Source organism: Podarcis muralis, chromosome 2, assembly GCF_964188315.1.
Source record: "Podarcis muralis chromosome 2, rPodMur119.hap1.1, whole genome shotgun sequence".
In the NCBI taxonomy this organism is placed as follows: domain Eukaryota; kingdom Metazoa; phylum Chordata; class Lepidosauria; order Squamata; family Lacertidae; genus Podarcis; species Podarcis muralis.
The window spans coordinates 51,851,427-51,877,729 of record NC_135656.1 but is presented as its reverse complement, the minus strand read 5'-3'; the positions used below and the strand labels follow the sequence as shown (position 1 = coordinate 51,877,729).

The 26,303-nt window shown below is 44.4% G+C and overlaps 1 protein-coding gene across 6 annotated transcripts in view; it reads left to right on the top strand.

The window, feature by feature from the left end:
- The first annotated feature begins 897 nt into the window (after positions 1-897).
- Positions 898-26,303, top strand: part of BOD1 (biorientation of chromosomes in cell division 1) — a 62,051-nt gene continuing 36,645 nt past the window's right edge. For 4 of the 6 annotated variants that reach the window (XR_013391898.1, XM_028717790.2, XM_028717794.2 and 1 more), the window contains exons 1-3: positions 898-1,317; positions 2,843-2,967; positions 7,148-7,342. Coding sequence is in view for 5 of the 6 variants with exons in the window: in XM_028717790.2 (XP_028573623.2) it covers positions 913-1,317; positions 2,843-2,967; positions 7,148-7,342 (725 nt within the window). In the remaining variant the exon portion in view is untranslated. Of the gene's footprint in view, positions 1,318-2,842; positions 2,968-7,147; positions 7,348-8,994; positions 9,846-26,303 lie in introns of those variants that run through there. The other 2 variants (XM_028717792.2, XM_028717795.2) reach the window with 2 other exon arrangements.

The following is a 26,303-nucleotide window of genomic DNA, read 5'->3' as shown; positions in this document are numbered from 1 at the left end:
CACTGACCATCCACAATCCCCCACCAAACATCTGACCTCTCCACCAGGTGTCTAGACTAGAGACAGGGCCCCTGGTGCAACAGGAAGTTCCACAGGGCTTACTTCTGAGCAAGCATGTTTATGATTGTAGGGTTGCATACCCTAACAGCACATATGCAACGTTTGTGGGCATATGCGTGGATGAGAGTGCTAGGGACAAAGATGTACTGTACACACACGAATACCCCCAACTCAAGGGATTTATCTTTCAGAGGGATGCCAAGTGAAAAAGAGGTTCCCCCACCTTGAACAGTTGTTCAGAATGGAGCATTTCAGTAACCCACACTAACGGAAGTGTAACAAGGCATCCCCAAAATGGGTACTGTGATGTAGGGTTGCCATTATTTTGAAGAGCAAAAAAGAGGACACATTTGCCGACTTCTACTTTTAACTATGGATCGCTATGTCGACTCTCATTTTACATCCCCATGAGAAAGAGGACGTGTCCTGGAAAAAAAGAGGGCATATGGCAACCCTATGAGCAAGGGACTGACAACCAGAAAATCCTCCTGCTAAACGAGCAGTGCGGGCACATGAGGCCGGGGGTCGAGGAGGGAGTGCACAGCCCCGTCTTTTCTGGCCGCCCCAGGACTTGGGGGGTCGCTCCCGTCGCTCTGCAACAATTACAGCATTCAGGGCTGCTTTCCTTATCCCCGTTGCCCTTCCCATAGCTCATCTAGAACCCCACCCGGACTTGAATATTGGCGGAGCGCGATGACTCCGCGCCAACCAATCCACAAATTCTGCAGGCTTTTGCAGCTGGGGCAGCTGTCAGCGCGTCCCAACGGAGCCTGCCAGATGGCTATCGCGATAAAAGCCTCCTGGGAGTCTGCGTCCTCCTAGCCCCGAGAAAGGAGGCCTCTGATTCCCGGCATGCAGCGGGAAGGCATGACGCAAATGCTCCGCGACGGCAACGTCACCAACAGCTGCCGCGGCGCGATCAGTAGAGGGTGCCGCGGCGGCGGCGGCGGCGTTGCCACCATCGCCCCTGCAGCAGCAGCAGCACCTGGCGGGAGCGAGGGCGGCGGCGGCGGCGCTGCTGTTCCGGCGGCCCGTCGGGCGGCGCTGCGAGGGCCGGGCGGGGGGATGGCGGAGCCGGGCGGGGCGTCCTCCGGCACGGGCGGAGGCGGCGGGAGCTCGTCGGGGCCTGGAGCGACGGACCCGGCCTCGCTGCCCCCTGGCGACGCGCAGCTCATCGCCCTCATCGTGGGGCAGCTCAAGAGCCGCGGCCTCTTCGACGCCTTCCGCAGGGACTGCCTGGCCGACGTCGACACCAAGGTAAGCGCCCCTCCCCGTAGCAGCCCCGCGGAGGGTCTCTCTGCAGGATCGTAAGGGGAGGCCTCGGCTAAGGATTGCCAGGATTACAGGGACTTTTCTTTTTATTCCCTTATCCTCTCTTCTCCCTAGTCCCCCCCCCCCCCAGCCCCGTTATGGAGGCACTCGCCCCAGCCAACGGGGTCAGCTGTCAGGGATGGCGAGAGTTGCAGTCGCCCGGCTTCCCTGCCTCTTCGGCTGGGGGAAGCCGACACACGAGTTCGCAGGAAAACCATCTCATAGCCTGCACTGTATCCCCTCTGATCCAAACTCCCTGAGGTGGGGGAGCTTTGCTGGCTCTTGTGGTGTGGTCTATTCTGGGAAAGGTATACACAACCCCAGACAAAACATTTATTTTCCTTTGGTGGTCACATGGCTTGCACTCTTGTTTTTGTGTTTTGTGCAAGTCGGAGTACAAGATACACCCATGTTAACATTCTTATGGGGTCACAGAGGTTTTGGAGCATCTTTGTAGCTTGTCTTTGGCTTATAACTTCCTGTATATGTTTCCTGGGGGGGGGGGTGCTTTATTGTTATCATTAGGCAACTCTCAAAAAGAGTAAAATAAACCAAAATAAATACATTCCAGTCCATGTTACCACTGAAAGGACTATAACTTAGTGGTAGAACTAGAGCATCTGATTTGCAGGCAGAAGGTTTAATCCCTGGCATTTCCAGGTAGGGTTGGGAATGGTTCCTCTCTGAAATGCTGGAGAGCCGTTGCCAATCCGTGTGGACAATACTGAGCTAGGTAGACCACTAGTCTCAACTTGGCATAAGGCAGCCTTCTTTGAACATTGAGCAGACAAGCATCATATAGTGGTGTCCACATCAACAACATGGTTTTATTCCTTTGTGTTTTGGAAGTTAACCCCACTACATTCAGTGGCCTACGTGTAAATAGGCATAAATGATAGTCTGTCTAAGCCTTATAAAGGAGTAGGAGGAGGGTATGTTGGTCCTGTAATCCATCAAGATTTTCTGGGGGATGCAGGTACATAGATATTGGCTGAATCTCATTGAACTGGGTATTTAGGTGTGTAACCCACAACAACTGAATTTTACCATGGCCTCGCAGACACTTGATTGGAGTCTAGCTGGAATTTTATTCCAGGATTTGAATGACAGAGCTAGTTGATTATGGAAAAATCAGTTTAGGATATTCCAACTAAACATTAGGATGGACTTTCTATCTGTAAGAACTGTTTAACAGTTGAATGGACCAACTCAGGAGGTGTTGGAATCTTCTTCAACTCCAGCTGTAGTATACTTATTCTGCGGTGTGTGTGCTCATGTAATTTTTCATGGCTACATTCATAATTTGGTTTTTCATAGGTAAAAACAAACCTGCTAAAGGCAAATGACGCCAATCCTGTTGAAATTTAATTGTAGGGTAAATAAACAAGTGTGTTTCAGTGTGGTGTCAGTGGTCTGTGTGGATTTTGAAAGAAACACTTCAGGATTATATTAATTGAGCTATTTTGTTTAGCCAGCCTACCAGAATTTGAGACAGAAAGTGGACAACTTTGTGTCTACCCACCTGGATAAGCAGGAATGGAACCCAGCAATGAACAAAAACCAGTTGCGGAATGGCTTGAGGCAGAGCGTTATTCAGTAAGTAAAAGCTGCTAAAATATGTGACAATAATGAATTGTTTTTTAACTCATGAAGGTAACCTTCTACATTTGCACAAGACCCCTAAATTTTGATGGGATTGTCTAAGAAACACTTCTGGTAGATTGTGGCTCTCCATCCATTGAAATTACTCAAAATGTCATTGCTAATCAACACCATGTTTCTTCAGGAGTGTCACTTGTGGCTGTCTAATGGAGATCTGCACGCATCCACAGCTTTAAGAGGGAAAGAGCATCTGATGAACTTGCAGTCTTAGTTCTGTTTGCTTTTAGCAACTTCCAGCGTGAGATACAGTAGCATGATGAGCTTAATGTCACTGGGGTTGGGGTGCTGTCCAACAGAGTGAAGTAGTGTTTTGCTCCTTGAACTATTGCTGTAGTATAACTAATCCAGTTCACTAAACACAACGTGTTCTTTGCAAACACGTTCTTCCCTAATTTTGTTGAAGGCCAGGCTGGGTTAGCTGTATGTTCAATGTACATAATTTTAATTTTATATAATAAGCTGCTGTGTTCCTGACTGATAGTGATAGGATTCAAGAAATGGTTATTGAAATGTGCTTAGAATGAGAGCGGGAGATGACTTGCAAGCTTTACGGAGTACTTCCATGAAGTTGCTTGGAAGTCAGTCCCATTGTATGCAGAGATGCTTTTTTCCATATATGTGTGCATAGGGTTGCAGCCTTAATTTATTAATCTGCATTATGGCAGATTAGTTATTTAGAAGACTTGTAGCTTCCCTTTTGGCTACAAGAGGCCGCATGGTGGCGTACAAAATAAATTTAAAACAAATACAGATATAAATCATAGTAATAGCACAATAAAATTAAAAAGAACTAAGTTAAAAACTAAAGCAGTACTGAAAATCAGCAGAATTCAAAGTTAAAATGATCCCCAATGCCTGGTGAAATAAGGTAAAGGACTCCTGGATGGTCCAGGTCCAGTCAAAGGCAACTATGGGATGTGGCGCTCATCTTGCTTTTCAGGCCAAGGGAGTTGGCATTTGCACACAGACAGCTTTCGGGTCATGTGGTCAGCATGACTAAACCGCTACTTGCACACAGAGGACCGTGACGGAAACCAAAGCGCACGGAAATGTTGTTTACTTTCCCGTTGCAGCAGTGCCTATTTATCTACTTGCACTGGCGTGCTTTTGAACTGCTAGGTTAGCAGAAGCTGTGACTTCATACAATTATTGGAAAAGCCTTTCCTGCCAACCATCTGTACCTCTGAAAGCAAGGAGCGCAAGGTCTCTGACAGTCATAAAACAGCAGGCAGACTCTGGTGGAAGATGGTCCTTTGAATTGCCTCGCCTCAAATTATTTAGGAATTTATTGGTAATCACCAACACCTTAAATTGTTCCTGGAAAGAAATCAAAAGCCAGTGTCTTCCAGTAACGTGGTTACTACCTTTTGTACTTGCTAAAGCTTCCAAACATTTTTTAAGGACCACCTCACATGAAATATGCTGCAAAAATCCAGCCTTCGTGTGGCCACATCTGCTGCTTCTTCAAAAATGATGCCACCAGCACACTAGTTGAATCAATGCAGAGACACGCAACAGCCAGATTGCCTTTAAACTGCACTTCCTTTAAAGGATCAGGTCCATAATCTAGGGGTGCTCCTTGATCTGGCACTGCTCCTGGATGCTTTGGTTGCTGCTGCACTCCTAGACTACAGACTTCGGGCTTTTTTGCCCACATACAATCTGTGGTAGTGTTCAAGCAATGGTTCATTACCTCCATTGGATGAAAAAGAGAAAGCTGGGTGTTATATACATTTGGAAATATCATATGAAACTTCACCAGGAAGTGGTTTGACCATGACAATGTGATCGCTTGGACAACCCTTCCTGTGTTTTCAAACCATCCATTTCATCATCACCAAAGACTTAAGCTGAGAGTGTGCCCTGCTGCATGTATTGATTGATGTCAAACTGAGGCAGCCCCATGCCTGCCATGAAAACCATGAAATCTAGAGGTGGTCTTGGCATGAATACTGGAGAAGCCTTCATTGGGGTGTACAGTCAGAAGTAAATGAACATGGGCTGTAATAATTATGATGAAGCTTAAATGTAAAAATGACAGGGACCATTCACAAAACAATATTGCTAAAATACCTGACATCTGGGCATTGAGTGTTGGCATTAAGCTGTGAGTGTCGTCCATAGTTGCAGTGAACCTATAGGGTCGTACATAAGTCTGTCTCAATGGCTGTATTACTCCCATCAACATAAATCACAGCTTACAAGCTAGGTATTTCTCTTGTATGATAAGCTCATGGTAAGTTATTGTTGAAACATCCTGAGTTGCATTTATAAGCCATCTTCCTTGATGGAGGCATGTTCAGGTTAAAACCTCTAGTTCCATAATTTTCAATTGTGAAGTAGGACAGTGAGGGCTCATCCACAGGTCCAAGTGTTTTTGCTCCCCCCCCCCCCAAAATCTTCTCTTATCACTAAATTGGAGCAAATGTCAGTATGGAGAAAACACAATTGACGTTTGCTCCAATTCAGCAGTAAACAGTGGATTTCCCCAGAGCAAAGCAGCGGGGTAGCAGGTGTGGATGAGCCTTGAGACAGTGGTTACTATGAGAGCTTTCCCCAGGCCATCTTGTAGTCAGATTCATGTGCCTCTGAAGTGGTTCAGCCATGGAGCAGAAGTTGCTTATGCATTGTGCTCCGTTGATTCTGTAACAGGTTGTTTTGCTGCAAGCAGTCAATGGCGGGGAGACATGCTAAGCTCGTCATGTCCTGGTTGACTCCCTTGCTCCGTTTTTGTATGGTTTCGAAACATGTTGTGTACACCACCAGCTGAGTTCTCTTTTGTTTGCCTTCATTAATTCTGGGGATGCACAAATGCAGACCCTTCCAGACAGCCTGTTTAAATGTACAAATTTGCTTGTTACCCCATTTCTAGTGCAGTTAGCACATCACTTTTCTCACTGCAAAAAGTCCGGTAAGAAAGGTGATTGGAAATTAGGCTTGAAATTGTGGGACAACAACCCCCTAGCTGGCAGTGCCATATAATCTCCGCACAAACGTGAACGTTCAATAAACTGGTGTTGTATAACCTCTGCAAGTTTTGCATGACTATATTGACATGAATGCTTTTCCAGCAGCCAGTCTGGAAGCTCCTTATGTCTCCATCTGCTACTCTAAGTACCCAGGGGGCCCTGCAATGAGAGTATTGCTGCAGCTGTAGAGGGCCTGCCCACCAGGCTGGCAGCACAGCAGCACCAACCTGCATTGCACGTAGCTGCCATTTTTAGTACGTGGCACAGTGCACAAGCCGCAGGAGCTGGAAGAGCATTGGAACAATCTGACCCTGGAATTTGTGCCAGGCCAGGCATGCCCTTCATGGAGACCAAGTGTCAGAGACTTCAGGTCTTCTTAAGTGCCCACGTAGACTCAAAACAATATTGGCTGTTTGGGTGTGTTTTTTCTACCCAGGCGGCTGCTTCCCAACGGCTGTGCAGTGTCTCTGTGTTTGCCTCCCCTGGCCTGTTGCAGACATGACTTAACCCCACCAGACAGCCCATGCCCTGCTCTTTTTATCCAGCACAGCCTTGAAGTAATAAGTCGCTTTTTGGTTTCTGACACTGTTCCCAGAAAAGCTCTTTGTCTTGTGTTGCTTGTGTTTATTTTTGTTTGTCTTGTAAAAAGTGCCGGTGTGTCTAGACTGGCAGATGTGGGGAACAGCAGATCGTGGCAGGTCCTGGGGTGAAGGCCGCCTTTCTGCTTTTTCGCCATAAGTGCACTAGCCAAAAAGATCACCTCCCCTCATATCCCGCCTATCTCCTCCAGTGTGATGTTTTTTTCCTCTTGTTGATGCCAAGTCAGGTTTTATTTGCTGCTTTGTGTGCCATGGACACCCTGCAGTGGCTCCCACCCAGCATACATTTTTTTTTAAAGCAGTTGGGTGAGCAGATGTCTGCTGCAGGTTCTGCTGGGGCCCTCAAAGGCAGCTGGTTCAAAACCTCTTGGCTTTCTTTTCACCGGGTAGAATGCCTGTCTAGTGATACAGGAGCTACCAAAAGAGCCATAGTTCACACCATGTTAATGCTAATTGCAGCTGACATGACGGCTGTGGAGGGCTCCAGTGGGGGGAAGAAGGGAAGCTTTCTGGAGGAGCTGAATGACTCCTTTGTCTCTGCCCCAGGTCGGGGATGCTGGAAGCTGGAGTGGACAGAATTATTTCTCAGGTGGTGGATCCAAAACTAAACCACATCTTCAGGCCGCAGATAGAGAAGGCAATTCATGATTTCCTGGCTGCACAGAAGAAAGAGGACTCGGTGCCAGCTCCTCCCCCGGAGCCGGAGAGTCAGGATCCTTCCCCTCCATCTCAAGATGCCTCGTAAGGTCTGGTATTGCCGCTTCTCTCCCTTCCCCCTCTGCATGCACTTGCAGCCCTTTTGTGTCATCACTCATGTGGAGAATGTCAATGGCACTAGCTAAAAGGCCAGAACATGCTGGGCTAGTGCCAGAATTGCTGCGAGAGGAAAGAACAAGCTGTGATCTTTCAAGATCACAAGCCTCCTTAACGGAATATGATTAGAAACTTCACTTTATTCTTTTTGGCTTCTTTTCTTCTTAGCAGCAATGCACCTTCAAATAGGCTATGGACCTACTTGGATTACTGAGGAACTGCTTGGGCACAAAAGAGTAAAAGATATGCATAAGGAAGATGCTATCTGGACGATCTGGGAGCAGAGGCTGGCTCTAATGAGAGTCCATTAATTCTGTGGACCAAGCAGTTCTTGGGAAATGGAGAGAGCTACTTCAGTTTATTTGCAGAGGCATCTTGCTTTGGTTGATTTAAAGTGCAATCTTATGGATGTAAAGCTACAGGCCAGGCAAGCTGTCTGAATAATAAAAATTGCTAGTGGCGTTCTTCTATCCCAAGATGCCATACTTGGCACTACAAAACTAAACATTCTGCATCAAGAAGTAAACAGCTTTGAGGGTCAAGCAGTACATAAATTTTATAAAATAAAATAAGAAGTGATGGATTCTGCTGGGGATCATCGCTTTGTATCCTCTCCTGGTCACTTAGGCGTTCTGAGGTTGTGCCATCTTATCCTCTAGGTCTGCCTCCCACAGCCTGGTGCTGTCCAGATGTTTTCGGCTATAATTCCCATCAGCCCCAGCCAGTGATCAGGGATGAGCGGAGTTGCTGTAAATCAACTGCAACCAGGTTGCAGAAGGCTATTATAGCGTGCATGCCCTCAGCAGAAGCCAAATGGCCATGGAAGAAATGGATTGGGCAGTTTGCCATCTCCTGTTAATAGAAGCCTACCAGCAGATCATCAGATCTGACTTGCCCTTCTGTAGATGGGTTGACTGTGAGTGGACAGGTGGACAGGCACAGGGCCTGGCACTCTTCAATGCAGAGGAGATGGTCTGGTGTGCAGAGGTCCAGAAGTGGAGAGAGAAGGGAAAGGAAAGGGCTGGTCTCTGACATCATGCTTTATGTGCCTCCAAAGTCCAGTGCAAGTTCTGACCCTCTTCTGGGCTCAAAAGAAGGGTGGAGATTCTCCCTGACATCACACTGTGCATTGGAGGCACTCTGAAGCTGCCATCTTTGCTGCTTTCAAGCCTCTCATTACTTGCCACGGTGTTGGGGATGGGATCCTGCCCCTCACTGATAACCACAGCTTCTGGCTTTGGAGAGACTATATCTGTGGTTCTCTGCCCTTGTGCCAGTGCTGAAATTATGTCTTATTGCCACTGCATGCTGGTGCACAGGATCAAGCTGAAGACAAACTGTGCAACCAGGTTTAAGGTGGATCCAAGGCCCTTTTTGTTTTTCCACTACTAAACTTAAATCATGCAACATTGTGGTATTTGGTGGCTTCAATTTTTGTATGCTCACATGAAACTCCCAACTAAAACTTTAAATCCCAAAAAGGTAGCAGTCTCAAAATTGGTGCAAGTAACTTTATAATTAACCAGCAACTGTCTTTTAACTTTACATTAAGCACTAATTGTTGTCTCTTCCTTTTGCAGTGCATTTCTGACGTTAAAGCAGCTGCAGTTGCAGAACCCAGACTGAATCTGGCAGCGGGCTACATACATATCTGCAGGAATACAGTTTGTCAACTAATATCAACCGTGGCTGAAGGGAGGTTTTGGCAAAAGTCACATGTGGTTTCTACGTAGTGCAGAGGGATTGGTTAAATGTTGAAAATGTATTGCTATGGGCAGAAGTAGCATGTGTCTTCACTAATTCTGTATTTGGGGGATTGTTGCCACCTTTGTGGAAGCGGTAGGGTGAAAAATGGTTCTGGTGTGATATTAGTGAAATTGACGGTGGTTGGGATGTAGCAATAGGAATAAGGGGGTTTGGGGTATGCTTGGTTTCCTGGGAGGCTACAGTCTGTTGGGAACCTTTCTAGAGGGGTTTGGACAAGGGAGCGTTCAATGTACGAGCATGAAGCTGATCATTTACCAGCAAAGGATCACAGAGTGCTAGATGCTTACTTAAATTCAGTAATAACTCACAGTGCCCACCTACCTCTGACACAACTGTATAAATGGTCCATTGTTGGCTATCTGGGTATATCTAGGGGCAAGCAATCAAGCCTCTGTCAAATTTCTGGAAGTGGTATGCACCATGCCTTGCAGCTCGGCTCTTTGGCCAGGCTGGTCAAGAAAGTGTGTCAAAGTGAGTGTGGAGCAAGAGACTTCTTTTGTGAGCCTTTCAACCGAGGGAATGTTCTCTTGCCTGTGAGATTCTTCAGGTGCCTGTTAGAAGCTGCTTAGAGGGTTGCATAAGCTCTCAAGTAGGCATTTGTGCTCAAGTATTTGACTAGCAAATATCCAGAATTTTTTTTATAATAAAATTCTAGAAAAGCCTAGTTGTGTGAGAGATTTTCTTTCGATACAATTCTTCTCATACCCAGGAGGTGATGTGCCAACACAGTGGTCTCCACTGAAAGATAATTGTCCACCTTGAATTTCTTCAGGGTCTGTCAGGTTGCAAAGCTTTTAAAAAAAAATCAACTTCTTGACATTTGAATTACTATTCTCATCACATTGTGTTTCCTTATAGCAGTCCCTTCACTGTGACTAGAACATAGTGCTCTCTATAGAAAGCAGCGCATGAATATTTCTAATATTCACAGAACAATCCAAACCCTGGCTGGGGAGCAGTTAGCAGAGCTGAGCAGTGGATCAGCAACCACATCTGAAGCTCTGCCACTTGTACCAGCCAAAGTGGGCAATTTTGTTAGTGGTTTTTGCTGCACCAGCTCCAAGGTTGAAATGAGAGACACCATTTGGGCCCCCTCTCAAGGGAGATGGAGCAGCTTTGGCTCCTTGGCTGACTGTTCCACCCCTGCCCTTATAATGATTTAAGTCAAGGACCTACACTTGCTACCTCAGCTGCCTGCATTTTTCGGGGGGCACAGCAGTGGCCTCTGCAGTGGGGGGGGGGCACTGCTGGCAGAGCCCAGTGGAGGGATGCTTCCAGCAGCCCAGGTCTCAGGGTTTAGGATTGCTCTGTAAGGAAGCAAGTGATAGGAGAACGCACAGAGGTGTTATTTAAGGGTGGAGTTTTTTTAACATTTTAAGAGGCTGCAAACTTCGGAAATATTAAATGTAAGAGTCAGGTGTTTAGTACGTGAAACTTCCTGACATGGATACAAAGGAATGTGTTATGCTTCAAGCAATTTTTTTTGCACAGTGTATTTATTTTTTGTGTTCTGAACTGTTTTGAACGTTAATTATTGTAACTCGCCCTGGGATCTTAGGGTGAAGAACAGGTAATAAATCATAATAATAATAATAATAATAATAATAATAATAATAATAATAATAATAATTAATAATCAGCAGCAGCTTGGGGAGATGGCTACTGCTTTTCAGTTGTAACAGAAATTCTTGTGTATCTGCCTAGAAAGCAGTTGACACCAACAGAGTTTCTGTCGAGACGTGTCATTGCCCATGCACCTGAAATTTGTGCACCTAGTGCCAAATGATGACACAAAGGATCATCTCATTCCCTTATATATCCAGTCGATCGCTGTGCTCCACAGGTGAGGGCATCCTGCAGATACTGTCTTACCAGGAGGTCCAAGATTGGGATTGGACCTATCCTTTGGAATTTCCTCCTGTTAAATATTAGACAGGCACCTTTTCTATTGTTTCCCCCCAGCACCTACTGAAGACCTTCCTCTTTTAAGTAGAGGGCTTTCCCAATCTGCATGTGCTGAAATTGTTTTTAAAATGTTTTAATTGTTTTGTGGCTTATGTATTTGCTGTCCTGGGCTGCTTTAGGAGGACGATGAGAGATAAATTTAATTACTGAAATAGAAATCCAATAAATAGTGGCAAAAGGTAGAACAGGAGGAATTCTCAATTGGTTTAACAATAGAAGTAACAAAATGGCCCCCTGCCCAAATTATATTGCTGAAATGAAAGTATGAAAGCTTGGTCTGACCAGGAGTAGATTTGTGTGTGGAAGGACTGTGAGCCCTGCTCAGTTCTGGCACTCCTGGGCTTGGAATTCTTTAATTCTAAGTTTGTGCCTTTTATACCAGGTTCTGTTTGGTGGGTCTCAGGGTTCTAGGTCTGTTTTTGACGATGTTATACTAGAGTAAGTATTTGTAAAGTGATATTCTAATTTTGGTAGAAGGCTTTGGATTCAGTTAGAGTAGAAGTGTATACGTCTGTTTTTGATTTGGATTTCATTTCAAAGGTAGGGTATTTTTAGAAATGGGGGTGGGGGTTGGTTGATAAAAGTACAAGTTGCTGTATCAGAAGCATAATGCACCTGCACTAGATTTGTAAAAGATATTTATCCACTTCATCCTTTCATATCCACGCTTTCTTTATGCCAGCCTCAAATCTCTGCTTCAGCAACCTTGAATTGAAAACTGGGGAGAAGGGAGTACTTCTTGACTCACGTAAGCCATGTGAAAGTACTGGTTGCCCTTAGCCAATTCTTTGGCAGGTTATGAAGTGTCCCAGTAATTTGTCGATCCCTTTCACTGATCTGTGCAGCCTGGCCCCAGTGGCTGAATATAATATCCAGTCCATGGACCTGGCTTCTCCTCCCAAGCCTATTCCCCCCCCCCTCCCCTGCTCATATATGACCATTATTCAATCTTGGTTCCCCTCCTTGTCCTTTCATAGCAAGGTCCTTCACCTTGTGGGAATCCTGCAGAGACTTGGACTATCTCAGCAGAGTAGCTCCTGGCAGTAGGCAGCTTCCAGATACCATTTTTTGCTTTCTTGGTATCTCTCACTAGGGTGGTATGGGAAATGCTTTCAAAGAGATGGGAGTGCAAATGCTCAGCTTTCACAGGAGCCTAATGACACCTTGGCTTCACACTTGGGACTTTCCCTTTGTCCATCCCGGCATATGCAGGAAGCAATGCTGTTGAAAGGCTATACATGGCTTAAGAGGAGGGAGAAGACTTGGAGGAAGGTCATAAGAACATTGCAAGTTGCCTTGTCCTGAGTCAGAGCACTAGCTTGTCTAGCTTGGAATTGCCTGTGCTAGGCATGGGGAACATGGCCGTCCTCCAGCTTTCGTCAGTGCCTGCTGGCATGGGCAGTGGGCAGAGATGATGAGAGTTATAGTTCCAACATCCAGAGGACCATATGTTCCTTAGCCCTGGTCTACACTGACTTTACAGTGGCTCTCCAGGGTTTCAGACAGGTGTCTTTTTCCAGCTTTATGTGGAGATGTTCTATGAATCATTGGTTATTTACTTTGGCTCATAAGGGGCAAAATGCAATCATCTAAAAATTCTGACACCACCTTGCATTGCCTCTGAGGAACTAAGCAAATAAAGGCACCCAGTGTTGATGTGAAGTCACCAAAGAAGCTGTCTTGCATTTAACTAATGAATGCAGATTAGGTTTCCTTAATCTTTATTCCATGCTGCTAGTCAAAAGAGCAGAATTGGGGAGGTGGTTGTGCATGATCTTTTATCAGACCCTGGATTTCTACGGCATAAAGGAGGAATAAGTTAGAACTTACGTATTCCAAGGCCCTTGTGTAGATGGTGGTGAAGGGTTTAATAGCATTGTAAATCTGGCTGTTGGCTGAAGTCTGTCCCTAAAAGCAGCATCACACTTCACACAGTGAGCATTTCTGCATGCCCACCAGTGTTAATTAATGGGGGTTAAATTTGGAAGGACATGCATACTTCTTTTAAACACTTGAGAGCACATTTCCAGGAAACCTGGACACACATTATTAGCAGCTAAGCTAAACTGCACCAATATGGTATATTCTACTAGGCACAGTCATGCTGTCTTTAGAGTTGAGTCTCAGCTACCTATCTTTGTCAAGAGTCATTCTTACCCAAATTGGTCTAGACCATCTAGACGAGTTTATTCTGTTCAGTTGATGCCACGTTTTCCATCCTTCTACGCTGTCCTGTTATATTTTGAGATGGTAAGTGCTTGGGTGAGCACATCCTATAGGTGAAATGACTAGAAGTGGTAGGCCCAAGTGATGCTGTGTAGAAGAAAAGGAGACCCCTTTTCATGGTTTCTGAGGGATTTGAAAGAGTAGACCAGCCAAGGAGAAGAGAGGAAGGCAGACTCCCAATTCTTCTGACATGTTACCAGTCGAAAGAATCATCCTGGGTGAGTATACCTGCCTAACAGTTTAAGAAAGTAATCCTAGTCCTACGCATGTTTAGAAATAAGCCATTTTAGGTCCTGGGGCTTGCTACCAGATCAGTGTGCATGCTAAGGCTGCAATCCTAACTGCATTTAATTGAAAGTACCATTGAATTTGATTTATTGGAAAAGCAAATGTGCTTAAGAATGCAGTGCAAAGCCAAAAAGTAATGGGCCCACTCTGGCTGGCCTTTAGCCCCCACTGAAGCATCTTGGAAAAGTTTGCTGACTTTCTTCTGTCTCCTTGGAAAACATCCCTAATTATTCCACAATGAAAAACATGATGCAATTTAATATTTTAACATCTAAATATTTAAGATTGAGAGTGGAAGCCAAGTGGATTTCCTAGGGCAACAGTGAAGGACTTTTAGAGCAGCCGGTTTTATTTATCTGTGTCATTTGTATACCACCCAACTAATGTCCTCTGAGTGGTTAACAATAAGTTAAAAACCAGAAAAACAAACAAGAGTCCCTAAAATTAATAAAATCACCCGTGCTAAAAAACGGAGTACATAAATTAAACCACCACCAGCAAACTTACACCACACAGCTAAGTATTGAAGATCTTAAAGTACCTGGGGAAATAAAAAGGTTTCATGTCATACCAAAAAACCAAGGGAGCTTCTCTGTGGACGATGTTTCATAATTGGGGCACCCCTACCAAAAATGCCCTTTCTCTTGTAGCCACCAGTCATACCTCAATGGAGGGCACTGAGAAGAGCCTCTGAAGATTTAGGGCCCAGATAGGTAGGTTTACAGCATTTGAATTCCTCTCTCTGTATAAAGGCTGAACCACCCAGCGGCCATGACAGCCATTTTGTGGCTATGCCCTCAACACTTTTTCAAAATTCCAAATATTGCGTCAAAAAGATTGGGAACCCCTGGTACAAGTTGATCTATTGACAACAGCAGAAATATTTAGGAGGTCTCGTGGGTGACATGATTGTAACTTTTTCCAGCATTCCTGGGAGCAAAGTGCTTAGGTGTGTTTTGTGATACCCAGGGACAAAGTAGACACAAAACGGATGAAGCTTGGGTCTTAAACTAGATGTATTCTTGGGTAACATGAAATACTTGGAGGTGATAGATTATTATTATTATTATTGTTGTTGTTGTTGTTATCCTTGAAGTCTGTCCCCCCCCCCCCAGATTTCCAAGGTTGTGAATCTTGTAACCTTAAAGGCATCCTCCATGACCCCAGGCCTTCTGATAGGAGCATCCTTTCATATTCTCAGTGACTTCTTGGAAATCTGGATAGAAAGCTTTCAAGGACTCTTTAGTTTAATGTGCTTTGTTGTTGGCATCTGTCTGTCTTGGAAGACAATGGAGTGCACCTCTGGGAGTGAAGTCAAACTGCTGTATTAGCAGCACTGAAGGGACCTCCCCAGGGCACAAGCCTGGGCAATGTGTATGGAGGTCCTGGGCTGCCCAGACATCAAGACCCCTCTCTCGGCCTCCCTGATGTGGTCCAAAGGAAAGCAGAGCAATACATTTGGCAGGAGTTGCCAGAAAGAGGTGTGCAAGGCACCATGACTATCTTGGGGACTCCACTCTGGATTTGTGTAGGGTTTACTCCTTAGCTTTTTTTCCTTTTTCCTGAAGATATCCCGCAAAGCAGAGGAGGTTTAGGATCAGAGTTTTCCTTCTAGGTGGGCTACTTTCCCAGTTGACAAGCCCCATCCGCCCCTCACTTCCCTCTACAGCATGTGCAGAAATGGCCTTCTTGACCGTTGGATCCACTCTTGGTTTCGTCCACCAGAGCCTGTCTTCTCATGCAGGGGAAGTCCCTAACTCACCAAGGGTTTGAGACCCATCGGCTACCCTCTCCTGGTTTGGCTGGCCAGTTGAAGCCATTCTCAAGGTGTGGCTGCTATTGCATACTGACAGCTTCTAGGAACCTCAGGTGAGAGCTAAGTGCAGGGTTGAGACCAAAGGTGTACAGACTGCCCCAGAAGGAGCATGATGTGTCTCCCACCGGAGGTACTACCCCTCCCCTAACACTCCATGCACCCCAGTGTTCTTTAAATGCTTAACATTAACTGCACTTCACAAAATACCGCTGCACTGAACCTGTATTTGTCATGGTACTCTTAACTGGCTGTCATGCCAAGTGAATTCTAGCTCCGTAAACTAAGCATACTCACATGGAAGTAAGTCTCATTGATTATATTTTTCAGTTGGACTTGTAAGTGTGCTTAGAATGACAGTTTACATGATATTTCTGGAGCAAGAGCCATGTATACAAAGTAAGTGGAGCCATCACACAGAGAAGGTCATTGAGTTGGCAGTTTTACATGCGTCTCTGATGTTCTCTTGGGTTTTTCTCTCTTCAGCGCAGCTCAGGAGTGGGAAGGGTTTCTGTTCCCCCTCTCCCTCCCCCCCCACGGTATTTCCTGGGCAGCTGGTGAATCGGCCATTTATCTTGTCTGTCTGGCTTTTAGCAATGGCCTAAATTAAATAGGACAAGCCATGTGAGCACTGCGGCTTGTCTGCAAAGATGAACGAGTCTTATCAAAGGTGTAATTTAAGAGGTAATTGGTTGCTTTCCTTGGAAAAGGTGCCTGAGGAGCAGACAGATAATATTTATGGGTTGTGGCTCACAGGATCAAATAGGCCTTTTTCTTCCTAGAACATTTCTTAGGTTCTAATTGAAATGGTTCCTGTTTCTTTGAGCGGTCATTTAATACCTTGAATGTGCTCACTTGGAAGAGCACGCTAATAGGCCTCAGGAAGTTGCTGCATTTTTTCATCGGATACATTCATAACGCGAAAGGGCTTAAAGGATTTTCTGCCTTCTCAGCTTTCTCCTATCCTGGCCGTATGTATTAACCTGCCGAGTCACAGCAGACCAGCTGTGGATTTATTTATTTATTGGCAGAAGCTCAGCCAGTGATTGGGAATTGCATTTCCAAAAACCAGCATAATTCTTTCAGTTGGTTCCATCTATATTCACAGATTGGCTGATTGCAAGGTCATAGATCTTGCTAAAAAAAATCTCTCAGTACATCAAATGGAAAATTTAACCTCCTTGAAGGATGCCTTTTTTTTACTTCTTTCTCATTCATACTTTAAGGAAATCTTTTGTCCTTCCCTTTATATTTTAAGTGTGACAAATGATGCTAATGTGTATTTGAAGCTACAGGAATGAAAATTTATAATGTTTATGAAGTTCATCGACGTTCTCCTGATACCTCCCATTTGCAGGCTTTAATATTTTTCTTTTGGGGGATAAATCGTCTGAGAGATGCCCTATTCCTCAGGCTGTGGAGATATTCTCTGATCCAAGTGGCTGACAGACTACCCCAAACATTCAGGTATTTAACTATTTGTATAGGTGGGGTGCAGAGTTCTTGGGTTGTTTCTCACACAAAAATTTATTCCCCTCCTCTGTACTGCAAGGATTTGGAGACCCTTCCTGAAGGCCACATGGAGACAATTACATCAAGTGGCAGTACCTGAAGAAAGGTAGATTGGCACTCCTAATGCCCCCCTTGCTTGCTTGCTTGCCACCAACCAACTACTGCATCTGCCTCAGAGTGAGGCAATTCTAAGCATGGTGACTCATTAGAGCAGCTCACTTTACCACTGCTTTTGCCCATAGCTTGTAGAAATTCTGGTTAAAGTTATTTTAAAATTGGGTTTAAAAAAAGTTTAAAATACAATTTCTAGCTGCGGTGACAAAAGAGCAGCAGCGCTCTGTTCACCTTACCTGCAAGGGGGAGCGAGGCCTGAAGGCCACAAATGCTGTCCTCATTAATGGGGCAGCAAAACAATAATCAGTGGGGAGAGGAGGCATTTCATAGCTAAAGCAAAAAGTCAAAATGACTATCCTCTCCTATTATGTTTTCTCATGCACAATACATGAGTTAGAAGCAGGGAAACGGCACCTTATCTGGAATCTGCTACCTCAGGCAATTGTTTCAGGGTAAGAATGACCCTCTAACAGGGCAGGTTATTGTACACTTGACTGGAATTAACACTGGTGCAGAGGGCTAAGAATAGAAAGGAGCTGGTATCTTTTGTCCTTATTAAAAGGAGAGCATGTGCTGACTCAGCGGCAACACCGGCTCAGCTGCTGGGATGCACATTCTGACACCCCACAGTGGGTCACACTTTGGTCAAGGATGTCACAGTGATAGCTAGTGGGTTATGCTAATCAACTTTCTCCAGCTGGCTCTCTTGGCAAAAGCACAGCCTTCAGAAATGAGTCAGCTGGAAGCCAAGCATCGGACCCACATTTCTGTGGCTTTGTTGCTGAGGTGTGGATAGAGAAGCTGGTACTTTTTATGATGCACAGAAACTGGTATTTTTTTTTTATGATGCTCGTCTCCTAGGACTCCCCTCCTCCCCCAAACCTAGCTTTAATTAAACTAAGATTGCCTTTTCTCTGGAGGGTATCTGGGGTTGTCTACTGCAATGGTGCAGCTCCATTCAGTTGGTTGTGGATATCTGAATGCAGTGGGCAACTTGAAGAAGTGGCCAGAGTAATTATTTAAAAATCTAGAACAAGGTTGTAATGGGTGGGGGAAGCGGAAGGGTCTTTTTAAAAAAGGCAGGCATGGGAAGGAAGGACACATTTGAGGGTGTACTCAAAGTATTTGTACACGATGGTTGACTGCAAATAGTATCAGACAGTTTATATAGTAGTTGGAGTAATATGTAGGCCATTCATGTAGACTGAGCAAGGGGGTTGGGGGTCTCTTTGGTTGCTCTAAAACTCAGGATCTGCTTTAATAAATATAATGGGAGGAATTCAGCATTGTGCTAAGGTGATTGTTCCATCAGGGCAAGCATCTCCTCCCTCCGCCACACTGTTCCAGAGATTCTCATTTTGATAGGACTACTGATAGGGCGGGGTACAAATAAAATAAAATATAATAATAATAATAATAATAATAATAATAATAATAATAATAATAATAATAATAAAAATAATAAAAATAATTGACCTAGATCACTGTCAAGGGCCCCTTCTGGCTCTACCATTCTCTGGTTCTATTCTCTATGGGACCATTGTTCCTCTTCCTTTTCCATATGCAAGAGGTGCTAGCCCTGTTCAGAAACCAGGCTAATGCATGAATGGGGAGCTGTGCCAAGTGGCCACCAACATCACCCCAGTGTCCTAAAGTGCAGTGTGAACTGCTGCATGAAGGGTGCCTTCACATGTGAACAGCTGTACTCATGAAGGCTGCTGTGTGATGGGTTAGCTGATGATGCACATGATGGGGCCTGCATACGTAGACTTCCTCCACTGCAGGGTTAGTCTGCACAATGTGCAATGTCAGTGCGGCTACCTGCTGAAGCCCCATTCTGCACTCATGCATTTCGACTCCTGTGTGAACATAACATCTTAGTAGGGCTATTGTTTCAGTGAGATAATAGCATGTTTTTATGTTTGAGTACAGAGGCAGCTGTTACGTGATTTCTTCCTTACTGAAGGATATTTCAAGCTTTGCTTGTGGGACTTTCTCCTCACTGTGATAATCCATCTTGTCATTTCCCCCTTTCTAAAACAAAAACTGCTACTCTGGTGAAATCCTTGTCTGATTGTGAAGCCTAAAGAATAGCTGTAGTCATGAGCAGCTGTACTGCAACCAGCCATAAGAGGGAGATAAGATATCACTTGATTTTTCCTTCCTCCATCTTGTACCATTACCTGGCTTCATTTAAGTAGCTGACATGTACTGTTGTAGTGGCATTATTAAGGGAACATGCATTGAGCATGATTAACTTTAAACACTGAACGTGCTGTGGTAAATTAGCCAAATTTCGTCGGTTGACAACCTGTGGCCCTGACCTCCATTTTCTAATGCCTCCTGAAGGTTTCTAATGCCCCCATCCTTCCATCCCATCAGCATTCCTTCCTCCCTGTGAGCTTCTGCTTTACTTCTCCTGGTTTTTAAAAGTACAGTTCATGTCATTTCAGGACAATCGGCAGTCTTTTTATTCCACAGTAATTCATTTAGAAACATACTTTCCTGGTTGTACGGCATGGGGAATCTCCCTCAATCTTCAGTTTTACAGACATGTGTGTTTAGATAGGGATTGCTTTTACTTGCTTTCCTTTACGCTAACTATATTAACTTGTTTCACTGATGGAAGAAAGGGAAATCCTCTATATTCTTAATGTGAGTAGCCCCATCAAACCCAGTGGGGTTTACTTCTGCGTACACATGCCTATGATTTTTAATTTTAATCTTAGGTAGCCATGGTGAAAATGGAAGCGGTGTGGTTCTTATTTTGGATTCATTTAATGCATAACACTTTTTTTTGTCTCTGGCTCCACCTCAACAGCTCTGGCTTTGCCTGTTGCTGGCATACTGCCTCCAGACAGATCACCCCCATGGGAATGTGTCCCTTAAAGACAAAAGGCTGCCCACCCCTTGGCTAATTTATCATTGTACACTGTCTTGGTGGGCCATTTTGAGGTCTGAAAGGCAGCATAGAAATGTTTTTCTATAACTAAATTAAAAACAAAATAGCCATATTAAGTTAGAAGATGTTCCAAGTATTCCAGTCATCAGATGTTTGGCTCAAGTAGTACTATAACTCATTGGTCGTCCCCTGTGTTGGTGACACTAACTCAACGTCAACACAAAACTGAACCTTTTGTCTCATTGGCCCAGTCCTGTGGAATGTTCTTCCCATAGAGATTCAGCAGGCGCCTTCTATTCTAACCTTTAAACAGTTCCTGGAAATTTTTCTGTGCTGCCAGGCTTATGCACGCAATTAAGAAAACATCTTCTTTAATAGTTAGAATCAAAGATCGCCGATCAACTATCTGAGTTTGTGTTTGTGTGTATTTGTTGTAAACTGCTTTGATATGTTTTTTTCATGAAATGTTGTGGTATGTGGGTATTTCCACGAATAAATGCTGTTGATCTATATGGCCATGTTGCTGCAGGGTTATATGTGGGATCTGCAAAGCACTGAGCATTAGATGGTGTTTGTAAGTTAATTTGCACATTCTTGTACATATGGAGGAAGTTTATGTATAAAACATTTATTTGCAGTATGGAGGAAGGGATCTATGGGAGTGGATATTTGATGACAATTGTATCGGTTTGTTTCTTTGTTTGCTTACAGATTTTAAAGTATTGTGCTTTTAAACAGTGTCAACCATGCACAATATGAATCAATATTCTTTAACACAAAGCAAGAATACAACTTAAAACAATATGAGAGCATCTAAAAGCATGTAAAATAGGTTTTCATAACCAGAAATCATTCTTTCATTTCCTATGAACCTAAGCTGGCCGCAGACCTATGTACACATTTATCTGGGACCGAATAAGTCCCATTGAACTCAATGGGGCTTAATTCTGTGTAGACAGTGTGACACACACCTCCCAAACCTATTAATTCCCAAACCATCTGTCTGTTGGTGAGTATAATGAAACAGTCCTGAGAACCCAGAATTTCAAGAGCTAGCCAATCAGCTTGAGAGGACAGAGGCTAAAACAAACACTTTCTGCACCATCCTCCCAAATATAAAGGCTCAGTGCTGTGGCTCAGATATTGAGAGTTGGCAAATTTGGCTGCATCTGAATCTACCCTAGAACTTCTCAGCAGAAAGCCATGAGGAGAGTCTGTCTGAGTAACCTGAACAGGAAGGAAGAATGTGAGAGGATATGAGGAAAGAAGGGGAAATGATGAAAGGAACTGTTTTGTCCTGCTACTGGATCTCAAAAGAGCTGTGCTAAACAATGGGCGTAAGTGCTGAAAACCAAACACAGGATCTGACTCAAACCTAGACTCATTGTTCCCAGGGGCCTTTTATGACGGAGTTGGTGATTGTCTATAAACTTTGATGTGCTGGCAATTCGTTCTGTGATGAGTGCCCAGAGTTTGGCAAATGTTCAGATTCTGAACTAATTCCAGTCTTAAACAAAGCTTGTGACAGTTCAAAACCTCAAGAAGAAAAGGGCTACATCAGTTGCCAGTTTGTTTCTGGATCCAATTTAAGAGGCTTACATTAATATTAAAAGCCTGAAATGACCAAGGTCCCAAATATATGAAAGGCCACCTCCTTCTCTACAGTCCCTATTAGGTGTTAAGATCAGCAGAGATGTCTCTCTTGGTAGTTCCACTACCCTCAGAAGTAGTTGAGGTGGGGATGGCCCAGGAAGAGGGCATTCTCCACAGTGGGCCCAAGCCAGGGAATTCTCTCCCTTTAGAGTTGGGTCTGGAAACATCCATCACATAGTTTTTATCATATGCTGAAGAGTAACCTCTTTACCCTGACTTTTGATGCATGGCATGAGATATATTTTAGGACCCACCCTATTCTTTTGACTGTAATTTGATTCAACTATTTTTAATATGGTATTTTTAATGGTTGTGGCGCTGTGGGTAAAAGCCTCAGCGCCTAGGGCTTGCCGATCGAAAGGTCGGCAGTTCAAATCCCCGCGGCGGGGTGCGCTCCCGTTGCTCGGTCCCAGCGCCTGTCAACCTAGCAGTTCGAAAGCACCCCCGGGTGCAAGTAGATAAATAGGGACCGCTTACTAGCGGGAAGGTAAACGGCATTTCCGTGTGCGGCTCTGGCTCACCAGATGCAGCTTTGTCACGCTGGCCACGTGACCCGGAAGTGTCTCCGGACAGCACTGGCCCCTGGCCTCTTAAGTGAGATGGGCGCACAACCCCAGAGTCTGTCAAGACTGGCCCGTACGGGCAGGGGTACCTTTACCTTTACCTTTACCTTACTTGCCTGTGACCTCAAGGTGAAAGGCAGTGAGATGATGAACATGACAATGAGAATGACAATAATAATAAACAATACGTAAGTCATCTAAATGTGACCCTCCATATTATATGTCCAAAAAGTGAGGCAACTGCTGTCATATTTTTGTCCTACTCATTGAAAGGATTGCAAGGTAGCAAGCATAGTTTTCTCCTTTTCCCCTCACAAGTCTACAAGGTAAACCAGCCTCGGAGTTAGGACCCACCTACAGCACACATTTAAAGCACTCCTATTCCACTTTTAATAGCCATGGCTTCAACCAAAGAATCCTGGCAAATAGTTTGTTAAAGGAGCTGAGAGGTGTTAGGAGACTCTCATCAAGCTACAGTTCCCAGCATTCCTTGAGGGAAGCCATGACTCTTAAAGCTGATTCTGTCCCAAACTCAGGCTTGAAAGGATCCCGATGACCAGTCTCAGCCACGAATGACAACTCTCTCAATTATCTTACCCCCTCAACCCCCAAAGCTGTAGTTGTTTCAGATATTACAAATGTGTTAATATTGCCCCCCCAAAAAAAGATGGGGGAAATCCTGTGTACATGACCAGCACACACTCCCAGTCAGTATTTGCCTGGAAGTACTAAAGGGACGCAGGTGGTGCTGTGGGTAAAACCTCAGCGCCTAGGACTTGCCGATCGTCAGGTCGGTGGTTCGAATCCCTGCAGCGGGGTGCGCTCCCGTTGCTCGGTCCCAGCGCCTGCCAACCTAGCAGTTCGAAAGCACCCCCGGGTGCAAGTAGATAAATAAGGACCGCTTACTAGCGGGAAGGTAAACGGCGTTTCCGTGTGCTGCGCTGGCTCGCCAGATGCAGCTTGTCACGCTGGCCATGTGACCTGGAAGTGTCTGCGGACAGCGCTGGCTCCCGGCCTATAGAGTGAGATGAGCGCACAACCCTAGAGTCTGTCAAGACTGGCCCGTACGGGCAGGGGTACCTTTACCTTTACTAACGGTACAGTATTTATATTATTGCTTAATAGTCATCGATCCTTTGGCTCTCCCAGATGTGGTCAGATTTCAACTCTCATCAACCCCAGCCAGCATGACCAGTGGTCAGGGATGATGGGAATTGTAGCTGGGCCGCAGGTTTCCCATCCCTTCATTACTGCTTTAACTTCTCTCGAAAGGTAAATGAGGATCATCAGTTGGAGGGACTTTCTCATTCCTTTTAGAAATGTTCCAGCCTCTGTTAGATATGTATATGCAGAAATGTTAAAAACTATCTTTGAACAGTGGTGCAGAATTGGGGAAACAAAGGTGATGAAACTCCTAACTGCCGCATGTCTTGCTCATGCTGTCACCTGCGATTGCAGACATGGATATTCCAAGGTAGGATGTTTTCTACAACTTTGTGTGCACTGGATTTATCTTCCACAGATGGTGATAAATGATGCTTCCTGGGCATAACACAATATCCCTCCTCTTGCAGTCTGTGTCAAAACACATGTCGTTCTGCATCAAAGACTGGGAAATTAGTTTAAAAGCATATTTTGATGAAAGAAGGGCAAGCATTTTGGACTCGTTGACATTAATGACTGGAGAATGAGGCCAGCAGACTTCCCCAAAAGAATTTAACTCCAGCTGGTACCCATTCCCTAGACTGTGTTGTTCTTGGATGGCTCAGTTAGCAGTGTAAGCAAGTTCAGGGCAGTTCAGGTGTTGCATGATTCTTATATGGAAAAGCACCTCACTGTTGATTAGATAGTGGGGACCATTCTTAAACACTGGGGATGAAAGTAAAGAATACATTTGCATACCCTTTAAGGCTTTTTAGGTTATTATAAAGGGGGGGGATTAAAATTTTCTAAATAGACTTTCCTTCTAATAAGGAACTGTAGATTTCATTTACTAAGGGCATGTCCACATTTGAGCATTATTTAGCTGTTAATCCACTTCCCCCTCCTCCACTTGAATTAGACAGGAGAGTTTCCCACACACTTATATTTGAATGTGATTATGAGGAGCAGTTTTGATATTTCTTGTTTGTGCCAATAGGCGTTTCCTTTTGTATTCCCCCCCCCCCCATTTGTTGATTCTGTTATGCTGATTTCGTACCAGTGAGACATGAGCCAGTGTGGTGTAGTGGTTAAGAGTGGTAGACTCGTAATCTGGGGAACCGGGTTCGCGTCTCCGCTCCTCCACATGCAGCTGCTGGGTGACCTTGGGCCAGTCACACTTCTCTGAAGTCTCTCAGCCCCACTCACCTCACAGGTGTTTGTTGTGGGAGAGGAAGGGAAAGGAGAGTGTTAGCTGCTTTGAGACTCCTCCGGTTAGTGATAAAGCGGGATATCAAATCCAAACTCCTCCTCTTCTTCTTCTTCTTCTACACAGACAGCTGTGTGCACAGTGTCTTTTTTAAAAATTCCCTGCCTCAGAAGCAATAACCATTCTGCAAACTGCATCTAAGTGTGCCAGATAAATAGACTTTCTTCTTCTAATCAAATTGTAAAGCTGCCTTGCACACACCCCTGGAGGTATTCTCACTGCAAACTCCCTGAACTTGGGCTCCTTTGGGAGAAAGGGCAGCATATGCATCAAAATAAAATAATAAATAAATAAAATTGGAAGATATAATCCTGTTGAGGCTTCTGTGCCTCCAAATTTCATCCACTTCTGTGACAAGAAAAGCTACAGCCATATTTATATTCCCCATTATAGTGGATAGGGGAGGGGGGAAACAAATTTTCATTTTTTATAGATATATTTTGTTCTAAATAAGGAGTTGAATTGGAAAGTCACAGAGTGACTCTAATCGGCATTTCCAAAGCTACAGATACAGGTACAAGTTGAATCTTGCTACCAGTGCACACTCCTAGATAATATTTTGAGAACATAAATAGGTGTGTTGAGAAGTGATGGACTTGTGGCTCCCCTTCTGTGGAGGAATTTAAGTAGAGGAGAAACTGAATGGTCCACCTGTCAGGGATACTGTAGTCTGTTGTATCCTGCACCGAGCAGAGGATTGAACTGGATCTCCAGGCTCCCTTCCAGTTCTATGATTCTAATATCTCTAGAAGAAACCTATATTGAGGTTTTTATAATACGTCCATCAATTAAAAGTCAGGTTAATCAGATAAGTATTTCATTGAAGCTTTCCTTTTGTTATATTCTAAGTGCTATATGCATGGAGAGCAAAAACAGATTTTTCTCTAAACACAACACTCTGAGACCATTGGGTTTGCTGAATGTTCTTAAATGTCATAGCCTTGCAATCCAGTTTTGCTAAGCGATCTGAAAGACAAGTTGGGTCTCCGTAGAGGGGTCCCCGTTTGCTCCTAAATTGTGTACATTCCACAGAAACTTTTAACTCCATCTGTTAAGTATTTATAGACCATAACAAATATGATATGGGAGTGATGGAGACCATATTTCCCCCATATCTGATTTGTAGTTATTTTCCAACACAATTGCAACGTCCGCCTATCCAGTGTCGGTAGGCAAAGCTGGCTCCTGTGTCTTTAATTAAAAGCTCCTTAGTTGACAGTCCTACACTTTTAGTACTTCCTGTTGTGCACAGTGTGATTGCTGATAACTTGCCTGTTAATTGACTTTCAGATAGCATTTCTTAATTGCCTCTTAAGGTCAGTTCCTGGGCAGGAGTGCTTGAAAACTACATTTCCGCCCATTATATTTTGTTTTCACTTCTATATACTAAAACACTGCTATTTCACTGTAAAAAGGAAAAGGAGAAAATGATGAGAAGTTAAAGCCTCTTCTAGAAAAGAAACTAACAAAAAATGGCAATTACGAAAGGCTGTACAAGAGGCAATTAACAGACTCAGTCAATAATCCCTCTGATCCACTCAGTAGGAAGCCATCAACAGTAGTTGCAGGACATCAGCTTGAAGTATCCTTCTTGCTTTACTAATGTCCAATGGCACTCAATGCTGTAATCATTCTCTTACCCAAAATTTAAGCACACATTCTAAAATGCGTATGAG